Source organism: Scylla paramamosain, chromosome 32 (assembly GCF_035594125.1).
Source record: "Scylla paramamosain isolate STU-SP2022 chromosome 32, ASM3559412v1, whole genome shotgun sequence".
Classification (NCBI taxonomy): Eukaryota; Metazoa; Arthropoda; class Malacostraca; order Decapoda; family Portunidae; genus Scylla; species Scylla paramamosain.
Window position 1 is genome coordinate 15,122,381 of NC_087182.1, and position 22,500 is coordinate 15,144,880.

Here is a 22,500-nt window from a genome sequence, read left to right on the forward strand (position 1 = left end):
TTCTTCTTCTTCTTCTTCTTCTTCTTCTTCTTCTTCTTCTTCTTCTTCTTCTTCTTCTTCTTCTTCTTCTTCTTCTTCTTCTTCTTCTTCTTCTTCTTCTTCTTCTTCTTCTTCTTCTTCTTCTTCTTCTTCTTCTTCTTCTTCTTCTTCTTCTTCTTCTTCTTCTTCTTCTTCTTCTTCTTCTTCTTCTTCTTCTTCTTCTTCTTCTTCTTCTTCTTCTTCTTCTTCTTCTTCTTCTTCTTCTTCTTCTTCTTCTTCTTCTTCTTCTTCTTCTTCTTCTTCTTCTTCTTCTTCTTCTTCTTCTTCTTCTTCTTCTTCTTCTTCTTCTTCTTCTCTCGTAAGCTGACCGGAGCAAAACTTTATTCACTGGGAACAAAACTTTGAGATGGAGGAAGGAATCGAGGCCTGGCGCTCCCACAGGTGTGTAAAAAGTTTCTAGTAATGGATGAGGGTGCGGCAGCGGAGGACGTGCGCGCGCCGGACCTTATGGGTTTTTGGTATGCTGCAGTGCTCGAGTCGCGTCTGAAAGGTTGAGTTCGATACTGGCTCACGGTGTTTTTTATGCTGGAGTAACGTTTTTTAGTGGCACAAGGCGACGCGGGGCTATCTATAACTCATCAACTCCAATCTCGGTGATGGGTTGAAATCTAAGGAGTTTACAACGAAAATTTGAGAATTGCTAACAAATTCTCTCGTGGCAAAAGGCAAGGGACTGTGATCTCTTTGCTGTTGTGCCATCACTCAGCTTCAGTCTAGCACAGGGGGGTCCAGCTTCTTCTTCTTCTTCTTCTTCTTCTTCTTCTTCTTCTTCTTCTTGGCTGGCCACTGATATATATATATATATATATATATATATATATATATATATATATATATATATATATATATATATATATATATATATATATATATATATATATATAATCTTAGTTCCTAGTACTATTTCATATACAGACACAAAAACTTCGTCTGTGTTTTCGTGCGCAAATTAAATTTATAATACAATCGGTCGCGGGCCACAGACATTCAACCGGCAGGCCACTTGTGGCCCACGGGCCCGTAGTTGGACCACCCTGGGACTCTAGCATATGGTGTTTATTCTAAGGAGTTTACAATCATATTGTGAGAATTAATGACCAGATGCATAAGAACATTAGAAAATAAGGGAAAACTAATAAGTCGTCAGGCCAACACGAGCCAGTTTCTGTATGAAAATAACCTACCTGTTTCTACCTGTAGTCCTCTTCCATAAATCTGTCTAATCTTCTTTAAGTCTCCCTAATAGTCAACACTAACAACCTGATTACTGAGTCTGTAGATTTAAGCTAAGTTTCCATTCGTTCCACATTCTCCAGCAATCCATCAGCGGTGTGTGAGGTGGTGTGCTTGTTGTGTTGTTCGGTGGTCTTTGCTTCATTTATTTTTTCCTTTTGAAGCAGCACGCAACCAACACATTCGTTTTTTTTTTTCCCCTCCTGAGGTTTTCTGTTGTAAAATGTAATTGTTTTAACATATCGTCTGTCGTGTTGACGATTTTTTTACATTTATCTTTTAATTAATTCTAACTCCTATTTTTATTCTGCTGGCTTTAACAGTAAGGTTGGGTCCTTATTAATTTCTAATACCATTGATTTTGTTTTTGTTTTTGCTTTGGAAGAAGTTTATCATTTATTTATTCATTTTGCTCATGCATTTTACCGTAATTGCTTTCACAGTTAAAGAAATCTAATTTTACTTTAATGCATTGTCGTGTTAATTAATTCACTTTGTTATAACAGGGCCACTGATTACGTTTTCATGCCTGTGCTTAGGAACATTTGTTTTTACGCTTCTTTCATTGTTTTATCCATGTTCTACTTCAGTTTTATTTCACTTTAGTTTATCGTCTCTGCGTGAGGGTGACCACCACGTAGACTCTTCAACCGTATGTCTACCTGCCTGGCGTATTGATTCACCTGTCTCACCAGTGTTACTTATCTACCTTGCATAATTACTTACTTCCGTCTCAATGTCAAGTAAAAGAAACGAGTGTTTGGTGGAATAGATTTACCTGTGTGTGTGTGTGTGTGTGTGTGTGTGTGTGTGTGTGTGTGTGTGTGTGTGTGCGTGTGCGTGTGTGTGATCTAATTAACTTGTGGTCATAAATGAATATAATCAAGTGCTCGCATGACCATTCATCCACTTACACACACACACACACACACACACACACACACACACACACACACACACACACACACACACACACACACACAGGTGGCGTATAAATCATTTGGGTTGTACCTTAAGGAACACTCCCCTTTCTCTCAAAAGATACATAAAAAAGGACGTGATAAAGATAAAGGGGAGACTGAGGTGCGGGGAGAAGATAACTTGAAGCGTGGAGGGAACAATGGACAAGAAACATGAGATGGGAATGTGTACTATTGAGAAAAGTCTAACCTGGTATAAGGCTGAGTGATGAAAGCGCAGTATTGTTTGTGTATCATTTTTTTTTCTTTTTTACAGACACTTTTCTATACTCTCAAAATACTTCATCAGTTTTCTATCTTTTTATACTCTTATTTTTCCCTGGTTGGATCTTTTCCCAGTGGTACTTGAAATTTCAGTTTGGAATGTGGCTTCGAAATCTGAAATGGATTGGTTGGTACTGGTTGGCAGCAGTAAACAACTCTCAGCACTGCACGTGTATTGATAAAGAACAATGGAAAAATGGAGAGAGGGAACAACACAACAACTGCCCCGATTGGAGCCTGGGAGCCAACCCTTGGGTGATTCGGAGCCGCTCTGGTCTGGCTGCTGACGTCCGCTAACAAAGGTGCGGAGGAATACACAAACACACACACACACACACACACACACACACACACACACACACACACACACAAAGACCAAAAAAAAAAAAGGTGAGGCCAGGGATGCGTGAGAAACTAACATGTCGCTTGGCTCAGGGAATGTACACTGGGACCTGAACGTGAATGTGGACTGGGTATTTGAATTTCAGATGTGATTTTGAAATTTGAACTGAGAATCTGAACTGGGAATATGGACTGGGAATGTGAACCAGAAATGGGGACTAGGAATGTGGACCGGTAATCTGGGGTGGGAATATTAATCAGGAATGTGGACTGGAAATGTCAGCCTGGCATATATATTTTTTTTGTGTGTTCCAGTCTCTCTCTCTCTCTCTCTCTCTCTCTCTCTCTCTCTCTCTCTCTCTCTCTCTCTCTCTCTCTCTCTCTCTCTCTCTCTCTCTCTCTCTCTCTCTCTCTCTCTCTCTCTCTCGACCCCACACACACACACACACACACACACACACACACACACACACACACACACACACACACGTACGCACGCACATATTCATTGTATACATATTCATGCTGTTGCGGGACACTAATGTCATCTTGAGGGGAAACAGGACCTAGCCAGTCATGTAACGTCAGAGGCTGGAGGAGCGAGAGGAACAAACCCTGAATCATCCAAGGTAGAGTTGTAAGCAAAGGCTCGAACAAAGAGATTGGCTTTATAGATAGATGAAATTGCAGTGGTGCCATCAGAAATAAAGGAGGGAATGATGAAGAAACAGAGTTATTAGATATATTTTGGCGAGATCCCATAAAATCACGATGTGAGTTAGATCTTGAAAGTTTTTGACCTCTTCTATTGATGAAGGAGTTGTTGGCTAGTTGGAGAACAAACCTGACATGATTCCAGGCAGAAATATAAGGTGTGTGAGATTCAAATGATGAAAGGCTCAAGTACCTTTTATGGGCCGCCTCTCTATCATGTATAGCACGAGAACAGACTGTGTTAAACCAAGGTTTGGAAGGTTTACGTCGAGAGAAAGAGCGAGGAACGTACGCCTCCATTCTATACACTTTCACCTCTGTTATGCGCTCAGCACACAGAGACAGGTGTCTTGACACGGAAGCAATAGTCATTCCGTGGAAAATCAGCATAATACCTCTTCAGGTCCCCCCAAATTAGCAGAGGCAAAATGCCAAAGGCACCTTCGCTTTGGAAGATCCTGAGGAGAGACTGGGGCGATAGGACAAGATACATATATGTGGTTGTGGTTGGAAGACCCCAACGGAGAAGACAGAGTGATAGCATAAGCAGCAGGATTAGAGGCGTATCTCCAAGACGGTCAGGAATACGAGTAATGCGTTGCTCCAGCTGCACTAGGTCGTGGAGGATAGCAAAATTAAAGGCTAGTTCACCAGGATGGTCAGTGAATGGAGAGGAAAGCCAAAGTTGGTGGTGGACATTGAAGTTTCCAAAAATGGAACTTGCGAAAGGGAAAAGAGTCAGGATGTGGTCAACTGTGGAAATTAAGTAGTCAAAGAATGTTTTATATTCAGATGAATTAGGTGAGAGGTATACAGCACAAATAAATTTGAGAGTGGAGCTGTAGTCGTAGCCATATGGTTAAAAATTCGAAAGATTCAAAGGTGTTGGGAGGGACCTCATCAGGTCGATAAGCCTTTCGAGGGTTAATTAAGGCCAGCAAAGGCATAAAAAAAATCACTGCGAACGATCTTATCGGGTATCATGAAATATTCGGTTTGTGGAGAAGGAGGAACAAGCCCTGAATCATCCAAGGTGGAGTTTTTAGTAAAGGTCTGAGCGAAGAGTTCAGCTTTAGAGATGGATGAGATGACAGTGGTGCCATCAGGTTGAAATAAAGAAACGAAAGATGAAGAAGTAAAGTTACTGGAAATGCTTTTGGCTAGGTGCTAGAAGTCACAAGAGAAGTTAGATCTTATAAGATTTTGACATTTTCTCTTGATGAAGGAGTTTTTTGGTTAATTAGAGAACAGACCTGGTATGATTCCGGGCAGAAACGTAAAGTGTACGTATGAGATTCAGGTGATGGAAAACTCAAGTACCGTTTGTGAGCCGCCCCTTTATCATGTATAGCACGAGAACGGTCCGAGTTAAAGGAAAGTTTGGAAGGTTTAGATCCTAAGAAAGAATGAGGAATGTACGCCTTCATGCCAGATACTACCACCTCTTATGCGCTCAGCACACAGAGACGGGTCTTTGTCACGGAAGCAGAAGTCATTCCAAGGAAAATCACGATAATATCTCTGCAGGTCCCTCCAGTTAGCAGAGGTCAAACGCCAGAGGTACCTCCACTTTTTGGAATCCTGAGGAGGACTATATGTGGTTGTGATCAGAGGGGCCCAACAAAAAAGACAATGAAAGCCTGCATCGGATTTCTTAGTGTTTTGGAGAAGTCGGCTGGTCCTTTTCGCCTCGGAACGGTTTCACAGTATCCCTACGGCACACATAATACTTGCTCGATATTATTTTGGGGGATTTGCCAGATAAAACATTAGTCCCTGTAGGAATCAGTGGAAAATGTTTCAAACTAAATATGTAGCAGGAGAGTAGAAATAAAATTAATGTGAAAACAATGAGGACCTAGTTGCGATTACTTAGCTTATAATACGTAACTGTTATAATACGTAACTGTTCTGTAGAATGTGCATCATCAGATCCCGTGGATACTGTTAGCATAAGCACTTAGGGTTAATGTTTTGTAGCATATATGTACAGTACATCAAGATGCATCACTAGTGGGATCTTTTATAATGTGCAGCTTCAGAGAACTATGTGAGCGTTGACCGAGCCTTCCATAAAAACAGCCAGTGGTCTCCGGCAACTCAACCATAACGAACGTCCCAGTTTGAATAATGACAACAAGTCCTTTAAACCCTATAGTGATAATGTGATCCTTCGAGTAAATATAAGAAATTTCATTTATCTAAGGCAAAAATAGAGGCACAGGAAAGTTGCGTCAGGTGAAGAGTTAAAGCGCTGAATTTTGTCATATAATCCGAAAAGAAGTAAAAAAAAAAAAAATAAATAAATAAATACAATAAAAATATATAAATAAAAAGATGAAAATAAATAAACAGATAACCTCATTAAACTTGGTGCTTTACTCTAAGGAAGTTCTTGTAAATACTGTTAGATATGATAAAAGAAAACGAAAAAAAAAATAATAATCGACATTGCACATTATAAGTTATCTTAATGCAAACATACAGGAAGGAAAGTTTGAGTAGGAGGTAATGTTCAATACAACGTAATACTGCATATCCTTTTACGCAATACTTATCTGATAGTGAAGAAAAGGTTGATGACGCATGTGTGGAGCTTGATACTTTAATTGACAATGATAGTTTGACACTTGCTACTTCTTTTGAGTCGCACGATTCTACTGAGCTGAGAGAAAACTACTCGTACTTGCATAAATCAAGAAAAGTTTGAGCGATTCTGTCATTTTTTATTTGTCAGCGTGGCCTTCCTGATTAATCTCTAAACTTGCACCACTGAAAGTTTTAAATGATTTTATCACATCTTTGCCAGTCAGCAGTGTCCTTTCAGATTATTCTCTTAACTTGCACCTCAACAGTTAGTTAAGTATGAATTTGAACACGATTCTACTTAAAAAAAATCAAACTACAGACGCTGAAAATTCTAAAACATTCCATAGTCACTCCTTATATCACTTGTATCTTCAAAAGCCTGCTGTAAACTTGCATCACACCACTGGGGAAGCTTGAGAAAATAACATATGAGACAAAGATTATGGCAGTACGACCAAATAATTGACAACACGTGACATCCACATCCACACAGACGCACCATGAGGCACAGGTTGAAGAAATACCATGCCAGTTAGTCAGTTTATAAGTGAGACTCCAGATACTTAACACATATACACAGCCACATGGACACGGTAAGGTACTGCGCTGTAATGAGGAGAGGTTGAGACAAAGAACATGATCTTGGCCAGCGTACGTGTGTCCTGGCTCGAGGCACCTGGGCGGCTAATCATTAACCCCGCCTCGCCAGGTATACTGATTACAGGTGAAAAGACTCCACGTCGATCGATACCGTTGTGAATGACTGGCAGGAGGGGAAGGTGGATGGCGGCTCTCTTTCCTCCCCTCTTTCTCTCCCCTCTCTCTGTCTCTCTTCTCCTCTCATCCGGTCCTTTCTGTTTCTCCTCCTTTCTCTTATATATCTGCCGTCGCTTTTATCAATATCTCTATCTGCCATTCTGTTTTTCTGGCTTTTTTCATGGGTATTTTTCTTCCTTTTTTTATTTATTTTTTTCTCCTCTTCCTGTAATCATTCTGTTTCTTCTATTCTGTTTTCTTTACTTCACTTATCTCTCCCCGCCATTTTGCCGTGGTTATCCTTTCGCGCTGTTTATTCACTTTTTTTCTTTATATATTTTTTTTTCTCTTCTCTCTTCTATCTACTCCCCCTCATCTCCTCACTTTTATCCTCCCTCTTTTCTCTCACACGCACCGTAGTCACTGTTTTTATCAATACTTCCACCATCCACTTTGCTTTGCTTCTCTTTCCATGTACGTTCTTCATTCTTTACTTTTCTATTCCTCTCCCTTTACTTCCTCTTCTGATCTTGTCTCTTTTGCTTCCCTTCCCCTCCCCCCTCCACACCTTTTCTCTCTCTTTTGGTTTGCTATCTTTTAGTGTTGGGTTTCCTCTTCTGGGTTTTCCTTTCCCCTGTCTCTTCTTTCCCATCCTCACCTGTTTCAATTATTCCCCTACTTTTTTTTTTTTTTTTGGTTTCCGTGATGCGCAAGAGTTTATTCCCCACTCACCTTTCGCTGTCATTTCTTTGCTTTTCACATAAACTCAGCTTTTTAGCCTTCAACTTCCCCCTTTTACTTTTTTTTCCCTTCTCTTCATTCTCCTTCTTTTCCCCTGAGTGCTTTCAACTCCTCCTCCTCCTCCCCCCCTCCTCCTCCTCCTCCTCCTCCTCCTCCTCCTCCTCCTCCTCCTCCTCCTCCTCCTCCTCCTCCTGTCATTACTTTTACCGGCCATTGCCATTTCCTCCCCCTTCTATTACTATTTTTTCTTCAGTATTTCCTTTTATCTCTCTATAATAATTTCCCTAAGCGCCCTCCACTTACAGAGAGAGAGAGAGAGAGAGAGAGAGAGAGAGAGAGAGAGAGAGAGAGAGAGAGAGAGAGGAGAGGGAGAGTCATTAGAGTCTTCAAACACCAGCTTTATCTTTTCTAATGTTCCAGACAGCCACCCATTTTCTCTCTCTCTCTCTCTCTCTCTCTCTCTCTCTCTCTCTCTCTCTCTCTCTCTCTCTCTCTCTCTCTCTCTCTCTCTAAGGAATAGATTAGCGTAAAGGAGGGCAGGAAGACGGAAAGGGAGGGGAAAATTTGAGAGGGAGAAGAAGAGGGATAGGGAAGAGGTTAGGAGAGGGGAAAGAGAGGCAAAAATGGAGGGGGAAGGGCGAAAGATGAAAAGGGATGGGTAGAGAAGAAGGGAAAAGGATGGGGGAGGGAAAGATAAAAGAGGAGGAGGAGGAGGAGGAGGAGGAGGACTCAAAGTTGAAAGCGTAATAATTTTCAGTAAAAGGTTATTTAGTTCTCAGTTTAACTCTGTCTGTGTGTGTGCCTGTTTGTTTGTTTGTCTGTCTGTCTGTGGGTCTGTGTAGATTGTGTGTGTGTATCTGTCTGCCTGGCTGTCTGTCTATCTGTCTGTTTGTCTATCTTTCTGTCTGTCTGTCTGTCTGCCTCTCTCTCATCACCATATATTAATTTTTCTGTTGTTTTCTTTTTCTTTTTTCTTTTGATAATTTTTCTGCTTCGAGATACAAAATAAATAAAACAACAAAAACAAATCATAACGTTCAGTCATTTTAGGACAAACTCCGCCGACAAAAAGGATTCATTTATTTTTTTAGGAGCTTTTTTTTTTAATCCCCCCGTTTTTTTTTTTTTTTTTGCTTTATTTATTCACTTGATTTGCTCACATTCAGCCCAATATGTACAGCCCTCTGATTTATAGGTATATATTTCCCAACCTCCTTTTTTTTTTTTTTTTTCCAACTCACGCATTAAAAAAATAAATAAAAAAAATTCCACCTATATTTATAAAGCACTTAGTAGCATATATAAAAGCGAAAGATTAAGGGATTATTCAGTACGTTATTTAGTGCAGTGCTCGGATAAAAAAGATAAAAAATACTGAGATAATGGACAGAAAAGCCGTTCTTTCAATGATAATGTAAACCTGCATTTCGCTTCGCCTGGAGGGATGAAGAGCTCTTTATAAAATGCGTGCTGTGTTTGCTTACCCTCAGTGTGTCACGATCGCTGATGAGGGGAGGATGTCCTTGAGCCGCTCCTCGACCTAGTTATTTCTAGGGAACTGGGTGAAGGGTAGAGGAGATGGTGGGAGGGGAGTGGAGAGGGTATGGAAGGGTGCTATGATGGAGGTGGGAAGAGGGGAAGTGATGATAGAAGTGGGAAGGGAATAGGAAGGCATGGTGATGAAGGTGAGCAGTGGAGATGATGTAAAGAATGGGGAATTAGAAGAAGAGAGATAAGAAATGGGAGAAAGAAACAAGTATATATAAATGAAATGAACGAAGACAATACATGGTAGAAGGAAGAATAGGAAAAGGAATAATAAGAGTAAGTGATGGAAGGAGGAGAAATAGAGGGAAATTGGAGATGAGAGAGGGAAGGGAGGAGGGAGAATATTATGAAGGAATGGGAGAGAAATGAAAATATACATGTCTGCCTGGCTTTAGGTATTTGCAGCTTGTTATGACGTGTTTTGGTGATCTGGTGCAGTGTGATGAGGAGGAAACATGATTGTGGTGACGGTAACGAGGGTGATGAGGCTGTTTGTGTGTAATGATGCAAGGAATGACTGATGTTGAGTGTGAATTTGTAGTGAAAGTGATGGTGGTTATGGAGGTGGATGATGGTGATGGTACAAATCAACATAAAACATAAAATTAAATCATAAAAACGATAGAGTTTGCCTGTGATTCACTCCCTCGCCACTAGAAAAAAAAGTTATATTGGTATTTGGAATAAAAATAATAAGCACAAAAGATTGCAAAATTGTACAAAGAATTGTTGTAGAAAGGCAATTTTCACATAAGCAACTATCACTAAAAGCTAATGATCCGAAGAACTTGAACCAACAATAAATCAAAACTTAAAAAAAGATAGTAGTTACAAAAATAGTTAAAGAAAGCAGTTTAAACACCGAAATTAACTGCACAGTGACACTTATGTAACCCAGATACTTTACAGCCTCTGATTGAGGGACAAGCTGCCGTTAACTTAAAAATTTAACTCACAGCGAAGTTGACAAATCATCAAATCGAGTCACCAGATCACCACTTCGCCAGACTCTTCTTAAAACGTACACATGTATGATATACGCTTGGCGCTGCTCTCTAAGGGAAAACTAAGTTCCACTCACGGTAACCATTGCGATTAGGGTCAAGAGCGGACGCGGCAGGAATCAGAAGTCTACCCAATGCAACACAAAGGAATGGTTGCTGGCTGCCTGCTGGTGATCGTGAAAGCTGGTCCTTATATACATATTGAAAGGATAACTCCTACAGCTAACATCATGCACAATCTTACCATCTACTACCATCTGAACCCTCAATCATGAATACATGCTTTATGCAACTCTGTATGAAGCACACGCTCGAGAGTGCGAAAATGTTTGAAAAATTATCAAAATGTTTGACAAATATATAATTCTTACGCACAAAAATCTGAACGCTTAAGCCATATCCCTCTTTAGTACTCAACGTTTGACTTTCCTGGGGTATCAGTAGTTAAGGCGTCAGGATACATGACGTAACGCGAACCTTATCACCCTTTGGTCTTGCTGATCCCAGTTATCAGTATTGAAGGTGTCAGGCTACGCTTAGCGCGGAGACGCTCCCTTCTTTAGATGTTCTCATTAGTGCGTTGCATCACTGTTTCCTACTTTATTACTAATATTTACAGTAATATCAACAATTTTTTCGTCAGTGTGAGCAGGGCACTGTACTTCAGCGTGGGTACACTGGATCGTGCTGCATCGTTGCTGGGTTCGCGACACACGCATTTAGGAGCCGCGTGTGGCCGTCACGTTGTGCTGGCTTGTTACCACACTACTGTTGCTGCCACTACTACTACTACTGATGCTACAGTGCTATAACTCCTCCTCCTCCTCCTCCTCCTCCTCCTCCTCCTCCTCCTCCTTCTTCTTCTTCTTCTTCTTCTTCTTCTTCTTCTTCTTCTTCTTCTTCTTCTATTGCTACAACTACCACCATCACTCACCAACACACCCGTTCATCCCACCAACACACACACACACACACACACACACACACCATGAAAGGAGGAGAGCCCTTCGAGAAACAATCGCTGGTAACTTCCTCCACAAATCCCTAGTCTCTCTCTCTCTCTCTCTCTCTCTCTCTCTCTCTCTCTCTCTCTCTCTCTCTCTCTCTCTCTCTCTCTCTCTCTCTCTCTCTCTCTCTCTCTCTCTCCGCACTTGCATTACAAAAGAAGTCATCGACCTGCAGAGCCCAGACCCACTGAAGGGCGCGCTGGTGCTTGAGGAGGTGGAGGGGACGCCCGTTGCTACAGAGGGTGGCAGGGGTGTTCGGGGGTGTTAGGAGTGTGTTGTAGGGGTGATAGGGTGCGTGAAGTGAGTGATAGATGGAGAGGATAGTCTTGTTTTTGTTTCTCTCTCTCTCTCTCTCTCTCTCTCTCTCTCTCTCTCTCTCTCTCTCTCTCTCTCTCGTGGAATGTGGGAGGAATAAATGGGAGTAAGAGAGTTCCCCAGCGTCTCTGTCGATGTGGTATTGATGGATGGGAAGGGGAGTGAGGTGATGGTTCTCGCCACGTCGTGAAATCTGGAGGTGGTGTTGATGGTGATGGTGATGATGGTGACAGAGTATAGGGAAGTAGTGGTGATCATGGCAAGAGAAGTTGAAATAATTGAAGTAGTGAAGGCATTGGAGGTTAGGAAGAGAGAGGAGGAAGTGGTAGCAAGGGTGGTGCTCTAATTAGTAGGGACAGTGGTTAGGTAGGGAAGATATGGTAGGGAGGGTATTTGGTCTTGGTAGAAGGTGTTATGTGCGGTTGTAGGGGCAGTTAGGGTGATGATAGGGAAACAGGGGATGGTCATAAGAGTAGTGGCAGTGTGAGTGTGATGTTAGATTGATAACATCGATTATATACTAAGGTATCGTGTTATAACTGCCTAGTATAATTATAATGGTGAAAATGGAGAAGTATTGGTGCAGCGGCTGTAGTGGGAGTGAAGGACGAGTGAGGGTGACGGTATTCAGGGTCTTGCGCGGGGTGACAGGTGGGGGAGGTGGGGGGAGGGACTACTGTGAGCGATGTGGGTCAGTCATTCATCGGTATATTGCCTGATGAATACTTTCTTACCATTCTTCGATCGAGTGACGCACTGAAAGGGACCTGTGGGGATGTCTCGCTAACCCCTTCCCTTCACCGCGCCTCCCTTCCTTCGCCATGCTGATGATGATAATGATAGGCCGCGGGACACTGTCTGCACCTTGGCCAAATACTAAAATAGCCTCGACCAGCCAAACACTTCCCTGGTATAGTGAAGCGTAGGAGTGAGTTAGGTTGCCACACTCGCTTCCTGTGCTTACTTGTAGCTTCCCTTCCTGCAGTCTTATCTCCTCACCTGGCAGTCTCCTTACGAATCCCGACAGGTGATATATTAATAGGGAACGTCAGATTGAGGGAAAAATCCAAGACACGGTGGAATTCAGTACAGTAAACTCTGGAACTCTCTACCTGCTTTTTTTTTTTTTCTCTCACTTTCCTACGACTTGAGGAAGGAGTATTAAAGCACCTCCAGAACTAAATCCACCAAGTTATTTCCTAGTACCAATTTCCTTTTCCTGCTTGATACAACATACTGCATTATAAACAAAAATAGATTCAGGACTGTTTCAAGCCCAGTGAAGCAAAGATACAGGCAACAAGTACGTAACGAGGGAACGGTGAAAGAGTTTCAAGTTACACAGTATAACTTGACAATCTGACCCTTTGTCTCTGGACGTAACAAGTTGAGTGGGCTTTTTTTTTTTACATTGTGTGGTTTATCTCCTGAACACGCAAAAGGAAGAAATGATAAATAAATAAAAGAAGAAAACAAACAATTAGTGAAAGAAAAATAAGTGGAAAAATAAAGAAATGGCAATGAATATATAAAAAGAAAACTAATAAACAGCTCCTTTACTCCCGGCCAGGACTACACTCTCATACACAAGCGTTCACTGATAATGCACCGAGGCATGGAAGACCTCCCACAGCGGATAATTGTGTGGCGTGTGATGATGCGACGCCCAGTAAACCTGTCGCTGGCGAGGTGCTGAGGGTGCTGCCTCACCTGAGCCCGCCTCACCTGAACCGTGATTACGTTACGGTGCGTTACGGCTTCTGGCGGCGGGTCGATACCTCGTGAAATCAGAGAGGGAGGAGAGACTGGGGCTGGTAGCGAGGGGCGGCTGTGTGGTGTAGTCTGGTCTTGTATTGTTTCCTTTCACTGGGGCGAGAGAGAGAGAGAGAGAGAGAGAGAGAGAGAGAGAGAGAGAGAGAGAGAGAGAGAGAGAGAGAGAGAGAGAGAGAGAGAGAGAGGACGGATCACTCCAGCTGATGAAAGAAAAAAAAAAAAACTAAGCTTGTGTTTGTCAGAAATACAAAGAACCTCCTTGAAAAGAACGCCGCGTGCATCAGCAAAGTAAAGGGTTCAGTGATATTACTAATTTCTGATTGCAGTGAAAATTCGACAGGCATTTTGAAGAAGGGGGAAAAAAAAAATCTGGAAACCTTTTGAACGTGAGAAGAAAATAATGAAAGGTGTAAAAAAAGGGTTAATACATAAAAAAAGTTAAATGGTAAAAACTGGTATAAAAGAGATGAAAAAGGGGAAGATGAAGGACAAAATAGATAGACAAAGAGATAAAAGAGGTGAGGAGGGTAATGGTAAATAATGAGATCAGTAAGGGAATAAAAAAAAAATCTGAACTGGTTAAAGAAGGAAATAAAAAAAGAAAACGGATAAAAAGAAGCAAAAATATAAATATGATATATAAAGTTGCTGAAAGAATAAAAGGAACATGCAAGAGGTAGGAATAAAAAAGAAAGACGTAAAAACAGGTAAAAGTGTATAAAATGGCTGAGAGAGAGAAAAAAAGTATGAACTGAAAGAAAAAGAAGAGATTAAAAAGTACAAAAATGTTGAAGAATAGGAAAAATTTATGAAAGGTGGCAGAAAAGTGAATGTTGCAAGAAAATAAAAAAAAAATGTAAAAAAGCCTCCAGAAAAGGAGCAGAAAACAAAAAGGAGTTCAAAGGATAAAAAAAAGTGTACGATTAAAATAAAATACATTGAAAAAAAGATAGACAAAATAATTAGAAATAAATAGAAGAATATATATGATTAACTTCTTGAGATTTTGACGTGTGTGTGAGTGTGTGTGTGTGTGTGTGTGTGGGAGGCTTCTTCATGCAAGACAAATTTCAGAATCCTGGCAGAGACAATGGCAGGACGAAAGATCAATGATCAAGTGGCTTTCATATTGTGCTTCTCTCTCTCTCTCTCTCTCTCTCTCTCTCTCTCTCTCTCTCTCTCTCTCTCTCTCTCTCTCTCTCTCTCTCTCTCTCTCTCTCTCTCTCTCTCTCTCTTCCTTCTTAAATAGGGATGGAGAAATACGAGTGCGAAGAAAGGAGGGGAGGAAAAGGAAGGAAAAAGAGAGGATAATAAAAGATAAATAAGTAAGGAAGAAAAAAAGGAAGGATAGAGTAAGCAAGTAAGTAAGCAAAGGTGAAGGAAGGAAGAAAACAGGGTAAAGTAAGAGAGGAGGAAAGGGAGGGAAGCTATAAGGAGATGTATCCTTACCTAATATTTTAATCAATACTCTTCTCACCCCTATAAAAAAATAAAAAATAAAGGAACGTGTTATATCACAGCAACTCTCTTAAGTCTATGAAGAGCTTCCCGTGTGTGTGTGTGTGTGTGTGTGTGTGTGTGTGTGTGTGTGTGTGGCTGGTTCAGGTAATCGCCACCTTAATTGGATTCGGAAGTTCCTCTCTACTTATAAGACTGAGGCACTTCCTCCCCAAGGCTCTAATGAGACATCGCTCTTATATATTGTACAATGACGGTCAGAAGTTGAGTCAAGTTCGCGCCTTCTTCCACTCTAACGTTCCTCCTCCGTCTTTACTCCCCTCATCTACTAAGAACGGCACTTCCTTCCACTGTAGAGTTTTCCTTCTCTCTTTGCTTCCTTCATCTACCAGTGTGCAGTCCTCTGATCCACTAGGAGTGTACTGTAAGGCGTCAACACATCAGAGGTCTTGAGATTGAGAGAGAACTAGGTCTTCAGCGTCGTGTTGACATTCTGAACACTAAAAAATATTTGTTGAACATTTAGAAACGGTGCTTATATGATGTTATTTCTTTTTTTTTTTCTAGCCTACGTTGTTGTTTAAGAGTATTAGAAGAGAATATTTCAAAAGTGTGTAAAAAGTTGTAGGTTCTTGGTTATTGGGGGTTGGGATTATAGCGGTTGGGTTGGTTATTGGGGTTGGGTAACTGGGAAATGACCAACAGTGAAACTAAGTGTAGTGGAAGTGAATGCAACAGGTGGTGACTTGAATTAGAAACACCATTATTTCCTTTCATCTCTCCCTATTATACATTTTTTTCCTCCCTCCCATCATGTACTTCAGGCACTGAGGTCCGTCCTCTCTGACATTTTGGCTTCTCATCTCAGATACTTTTCATCTCTAGTGGAAGGTATTGGTGTTTTCCATGTTTTTTTTTTTTTTTTTCATTACTCTAACGATAGTTTAACAAGAATCCTGCACCACTGATGGGGAAAAGGATTTAGTGGAAAATATTGGCGTTTTCTAAGATTTTTTTTATTGTTCTTGTGATAGCTTAGCAAGAACTCAGCACCATTAATAAGGGAAAAGATTTAGTGGAAAATATTGGCGTTTTCCAAGGAATTTTCATTACTCTAACATTACATAGTTAATCAAGAATTCTGCACCATTAGCGGGGAAAACATAATGAGACCCTAATCAATTATTTCCTTGACTTGAAAATCGTGGCAGTGGAAACGTAAGATACATAATAATAGGACACTTGCTTCTCTCACAGGATTGACTGAAGAATCTAACATATGAGGGTCAGTATGAAATTGTATTTTTAATGTGCTCTGAAAAATTATGTAGATAAATAATTATGGAAAAGTGCAAGAGAGGGAAAGAAAAAAAATAATAGTGTTTACTAGTCTTTGTACCTGTTGTCTTTTGAAAACTAGTTCTATTAGCGTTTAAGACAAATGACTTTCACCTTCGTTTATTGTTAGAATGTTTTTTTTTTTTCAGTGCTTATTTATTCAAGAATTCAAAAAAGGATGATTTCTGGCTAGGCATGTTTGGAATTCTTGTGTATGTATTTCTTTATCACTGCGTAGTTTTATTGAAGAGGTATACTTTTTTTTTTGTTGTGCTTTTTCCATTTTTCTCCGTTTCATTGATTAGCTTAAGTGTTTTCAATAGCTTATGTGTTAAAGTTACGGAAGAGACGTGTTTCTGAGGCAGATACAATTATGTAATTGTATGGGTCTCGTTAAGAAGCATGTTTTTTTTTTACTTTTATGTTTCTTGTCTTTTTTTCATCCTAATGGTTGTCATTTGTTTACATACTCGTACTTAGAAAAGGTTAAGAAAAAAAAAACTATTTTTCATCGAGGTGTATTGATATATAAGTCATGTATTTATGTATTACGATCAACATTAGATGGTTCCCCTTTTGCTGAGGTATAGACATTAGTTTGATATCATGTTCCTTAACTTACGTACGATTAACTACATGATTAGCGTAGCATCATAAACAGTGGTGGTCAGTTCAAGTGGTTAGGCCGAGTGTTCAGTTCAAGTGGTTAGGAAAAAGTAAAATCCTCCCCTGGAACTAACTTGTATGAATCCTGTTGCGGCATTTGCCATAACTGTTTCTTTCCTTCTTCACTCGTTGCAAAGAAGTGTAAGGTGTTAAATAATTCTTGCCTTTGTGGGCATGTCTCCGTTAACTTCATTTCTGCACCAGTTGCGAACAGTAGAGTGTATAACAAGTGCGCACACATTCCCTTTTCTCAGCCACTGTATGTGTATTTTAACCATTCAGCAGTTTTCACGTAGAGAGAAAAGTTTACCAGCCTTATAATCATAATGCGCTCTTCTGGCGATTGCTTATTTGTATTTATTTATTTATATTTTCTCTTGCCTTAACGCTTTCTGCTTTGTGTGACGCAAGGCTCCATATCCTGTCACCTTGCTGATATCACCGTGGAGATTGTAGGTGTCATGTTAACCTTTACACTGCCGTACACATCTGTTGCTGTACTGTATGTCAGTAATGGAGATGTTTCGCCTGGCAAAAAAATTGGCGTTTACCGGGCAGCGGGTAACTCGTGTGTCGCTCACAGTGAACATACATAATTTCTACAAAATTCAACGAAGTTTGTTTATTTCATATTGATTTTTCCCATATTCTTGCGTACATGCACATGCTTATATATATATATATATATATATATATATATATATATATATATATATATATATATATATATATATATATATATATATATATATATATATATATATATATATATATATATATATATATATATATATATATACATATATATATATATATATATATTTTTTTTTTTTCTTTTTTTTTTTTTTTTGTGTATTGAATAAGTACGCTATCTTTTGGCAAGAATGGAATCCGAGTAAAAACTTCAGTAAACGAAAATAAAGTACCGCTTTCATTGATCAACTCCGCAAAAGAATCTGGCAGTGTAAGGGTATTAACTCACTCACACCTTGGCTCCATATTCTCAACCGGCGCTTTATCTCCACTACTGTTAACAGGCTCTAGTGGAAGTTCGTAGAGTTTCCGGGACTATTTTCATGATTAAAATGGTAGTTTAGCAGTCTGTATCATTGAAGAAAGCAAAGAACATCGCGAGAACGCAACTAATCACCCCAGTGGCCTTGAAAGTGTTCTAAAGCCGGACTTGTATCATCTTCGCTTCCGCATTCCTGTTCAAGCGTCACTCGTCACCACACACTATCACGATCACGAGGTTTTCTTATCTAGCACGACACGCGTCCATCAGAAGAAGTTGATGCTGTCCCACTCCTTGTAGTCGTATTTCCTGAAGACTGTGAGTCGTGCCAGGCAGGGGCAGTAGGCGGCGAGGGTGGTGGCCACAACTCCGAGCATGTATGACCACCCAAATGTACACTCCCCCGGCCAGTAGACGGAGGAGGAGCCGCCACACTCGCCTCTTGCCAGTGGTGACCCCAACCCCAGAGGGAAGAGGACGAGAGCCACGCCCTGGGACATGACTGAGGGAGATAGAAAACGGGGATACATGGGAGACAAAAATACAGGGAGACGGAGGAAGGGAAATGCATGGTAGATACAAGAATACAGGAGAACGCAAAAGGAGAATACGTTATAAAGAAAAAGAGGAATGCAGGAAGAAGGAGGGGAGTGCACCGTAGCAGGAGAGAGGAATGCAGGGACTTGCGGAGGGGAAATACATGATAGAGGGAGAGAAGAATGCAGGACAGCATGAGGACAAAGTGAAAGGTGTGAGATTTGGTCTGAATAACCGTGGGGTGTAGTGCTTTGAGAAACTATGTACACAAATTGAGGGGAAGGATGAGAAACCAAATGGAAAAGACGGGAATATACGCATGTGAACTCCTGCCGTGTTTTGAAAAATAGTTCTAAAGTATTTGAGGCAGAATTTTCAATGAATATTTAGATGTTATGTGTGAAAAAATGGGTTACCTTGAAAGAAAATGGGTGAAAGATAATTTATAAATTTCTGTCGTAGCTACCATGGAATGTAAAAAACCTTAGATGTGATGTTTTAGAATCTTCCAAGTGCATTAAGAAATTGTGTGGGAGTTGGATTAAAGAATAGAAGGGAAAAGATAAAAAAAAGGAAAGGAAAAGAACACAATTTACTTTCATTTTTTTGCTTTTTGTTATTATACTCTGCAAAAAGTAATCGTCTTAAAAGTGTTAAAGTAGTTGGCTTTAATTCTTTGGTTGTAACTTGGTACACCATTTACTAATTACCATGAGACATCTTTACTTGTTCTGCAGCCACATCCAATCTTTGAACTGGGAAGAAATTGCAAAATGTATTCTTTTCATCGCCAACTTTCTTGCAGATGCTTATAAATAAAGACTTTACACATTCCTTCTGGTGCTGATAATTATTTCGTGTAGCAGTGAAAGGGTTAAGGAAATACGGAACATAAAGGAAAGGATGAGATAAGGAAGCACGTGATCGGAATGTAAATCAGTATCAGTCATTGCTAAGCTCAGTGAAATTTAGTCAGATAACGCCCCGGAGTGACGGCGGTAACTTGCTCCTTCACCCATTTCACAGAATCACGATAAAGTCAACAGTTGTTTTCGCCCTCAGTAGTGCGGCCAGATCGAAGACGATGAAGATCCATATTCTCAACGCTCGGAAGAACGTTGAGAATATGAATTTCATGAAGAGTGCTGCGGAGGTGACTAGTCGAGTTCCTATGGATAGTGTTCTTCTCGCTGATGATGAATTTTTGTCAGAGTACCAGTAAAATGATGAAAACCTTTAAATTCTCAGTAACTTGCACTAGAGACGGTTGAAGGATATTCGAGATAAGACACCGAAACAGTTGAGGCTGCAGTCCTCAAAGCAATACAAAAGCGCCGAAGCACAGTGCAAATAGGCAAGTTATGTCCACTCACATCATGGTCAAAATTGAATTAAATAACTATTTCCCCTGTGCTTAGCGTCTTCCCTCACTCACATGACCCCTCATATGCTAGAAACTTATGAAGCGTTAGATTACGTAAGGACATTATCAGAGGACTTGCCCTTGAGAACCAAAATCACAAGAAGTACTTGTCAGATTACTTGACTGGTGACCACGAATGTATCCTAGGGAATTTTGATGAGGTGTATACAGACAAGCTGACTGACTTCTGTTCTTTCTCTTTAACAAGCTACGCTCTCTGCCCTCGCCCCCACCCCCCATCCTCCCCAAATACATGGCTGTTAGGAGTCGTTTCAAACTATTTACGTGGGTATGTAGGGATGGGGTGGTGACCGGGCAGAGAAAATTTTGTTTGAGAGAACGTCCAGAATTGATTTGCCTTGACGGACTTCCAAGGAGAGGTCAACAAATACAACAAATAGGCGTGGCTGTACATCTCACGCTACAAAACAAACAGGACGCACGGTACATTTTCGACGAATGCATTACAGTGGACCGTACTCTCACACGTTTCCGGCTCCTATCTCGATGACTTAGAACAGACTCTTTTGGGAGTCTAAGATTTTTGAATGGTATTTTCAAGATTTTAATGAGAGTTTAACAAAAATTCTCCATCATCAATTCGAAAAATATCCAATAGAACCTGACTAATTATATCTTCGGCCTTTCAAATTATTCCTGATGAGAAAGAAATCATTGCATCTCATAATATGGGCTGGTAAGAGATCCCTAACTTTACAATTCTAACTCATTGTATTGACTGTACTTGAGATAAATTTGAACACTTACAAAATTGTCACATAATCAGATAGAGAATACACTGTGCTAACCAAAAGTGCCGAACATGTTTTTGGAACACATTCTAAAAATTTTCGGCATCTCATCTTCCCTGTTAAAAAGCTCTTGAGGGATTTCCTGAGCTTTTCAAAGGCGTTTTCATTATTCTAGTGATAATTAGATGAGCTCTTTTGGAAGTCAGTATGGATTTTAGAGACAATTTCATGATTCTAGTGGCAATTTAACAACTATCATGCAAGTTACTAGGGTTCTCAAGTATCCTCTCATGACTCCGGCGAGAGGCAGAATAATGCATCAGCAGTGGCAATTACATCAATAATCTACTCGAGCCTTTGAAAAAGTTATAAATAACCCTTTGAAAAATAAATAAATAAACGAGCCTTTGAAAACAGTTTAAATGAGCTTTTGAAACTGCTCTAAATGAACCTTTGAAGCCTTTAATTCTAAATGAGTCTTCGAAAACAGTCTAAATGAACCTTTGAATCCTCAATGAGCCTTTGAATTCTAAACGAGCCTTTTAAAACAGTTTAAATGAACCTTTGAAACCTCAATGAGACTTTGAATTCTAAATGAGCCTTTGAGAACAGTCTAAATGAGCCTCTGAAAAGTCTAAACGAGCCTTTCAAAACAGTCTAAATGAACCTTTAGAGCCTCAGTTAGCCTTTGAATTCTAAATGAGCATTTGATAACAATCTAGACTCTGAAACCAGTCTAAATGAACCTTTATTGCCTAATTAAGCCTTTGAATTCTAAATGAGCTTTTGAAAGCAGTCTAAATGAACCTTTGAATACATACTAGATGAGAGCACTAAGCATTTCAAAATACGTATGTTTTTTTGTGAACTCGGCTCGCCTGAATACGACGCTGCATCGCGCTACATTCCCTTGCTTTATCAGGACAGCGTGAAGTGGAATTTGTTTGCCCAATAACTTATCTTATCCTCGTCTTATCTTTTCTGAGAATGACAAGTATACTACCAATAAAGATGATAGAAACAAGAGCAACACAACAAGTAATGGAAAGTTATATAGTAGTAGTAGTAGTAGTAGTTGGTAGATAGGTAAGTGGATTGATAGATAGGTAATTGAATATAAATATTGATAGATAGATGGACAGGTATGTAGACAGATGGATATTACTAATGTTAGTAATAGTAGTAAACGTTGTAACAGTAGTAGTAGTAGTAGTAGTAGTAGTAGTAGTAGTAGTAGTAGTAGTAGTAGTAGTAGTTGCAGAAGTAGTAGTAGTAGTAGTAATAGTAGTAGTAGTAGTACTAGTAGAAGTTGCAGAAGTAGTAGTAGTAGTAGTAGTAGCATTAGCAGTAGTAGTAGTTGCAGAAGTAGTAGTAGTAGTAGTAGTAGTAGTAGTAGTAGTAGTAGTAATAGCAGGAACAACATTTGTAGTAATAGTAGTAATAGCAATAGCAGTTGTAAAAGTAGTAGCGGCAGCAGTTGTAATAGTAGTAGTAATAGCAGTAGTATTAGTATTAGTATTAGTATTAGTATTAGTAGTAGTAGTAGTAGTAGAATGCCTGACTTCTGATCTCTCTAAAATGTCTGATGGGGCAGAGCAAATTTAGTATTGTTCAATGCCTAAAAAAACTCGATTTCTCCGTCTATCAGCTTGACACAATCCTCCAGACAACTATCCCTTCTTCTTCAGTGACACTCAACGGCCCCCCTCTTCTACACTGAACATCCTTGGTCTGTCCTTTACTTATAATCTAAACTGGAAACTTCAAATCTCATCTCTAGTTAACAGCTTCTATGGAGTTAGACATTCTGTGACGTCTCCGCCAGTTTCTCTGACCCTTCCAACTGCTAACTCCGTACTGAGGGCCATATCTGTCCATGTATGGAGTATGGTTCACATGTCTGGGGGGGGGGGTGCTCATACCGCTCTTCTAGACAGGGTGGAATCAAAAGCTTTCGTCTTATCAACTCCTCTGCTTTGACTGTCTTCAGCCTCTTTCTTATCGCC

The 22,500-nt window shown here is 40.1% G+C and overlaps 1 protein-coding gene and 1 long non-coding RNA gene across 2 annotated transcripts in view; one reads left to right on the forward strand and one right to left on the reverse strand.

The window, feature by feature from the left end:
* LOC135089252 (uncharacterized) overlaps positions 1–22,500 on the forward strand; it is a 149,179-nt gene that overhangs the window by 73,833 nt on the left and 52,846 nt on the right. The gene's annotated exons all lie outside the window — the stretch shown is intronic.
* LOC135089250 (fibrinogen alpha-1 chain-like) overlaps positions 17,589–22,500 on the reverse strand; it is an 11,312-nt gene continuing 6,400 nt past the window's right edge. Inside the window, exon 4 of the mRNA XM_063984693.1 lies at positions 17,589–18,284. Coding sequence (XP_063840763.1) covers positions 18,049–18,284 — 236 coding nt within the window. The 3' untranslated portion in view covers positions 17,589–18,048. The remainder of the gene's footprint in view (positions 18,285–22,500) is intronic.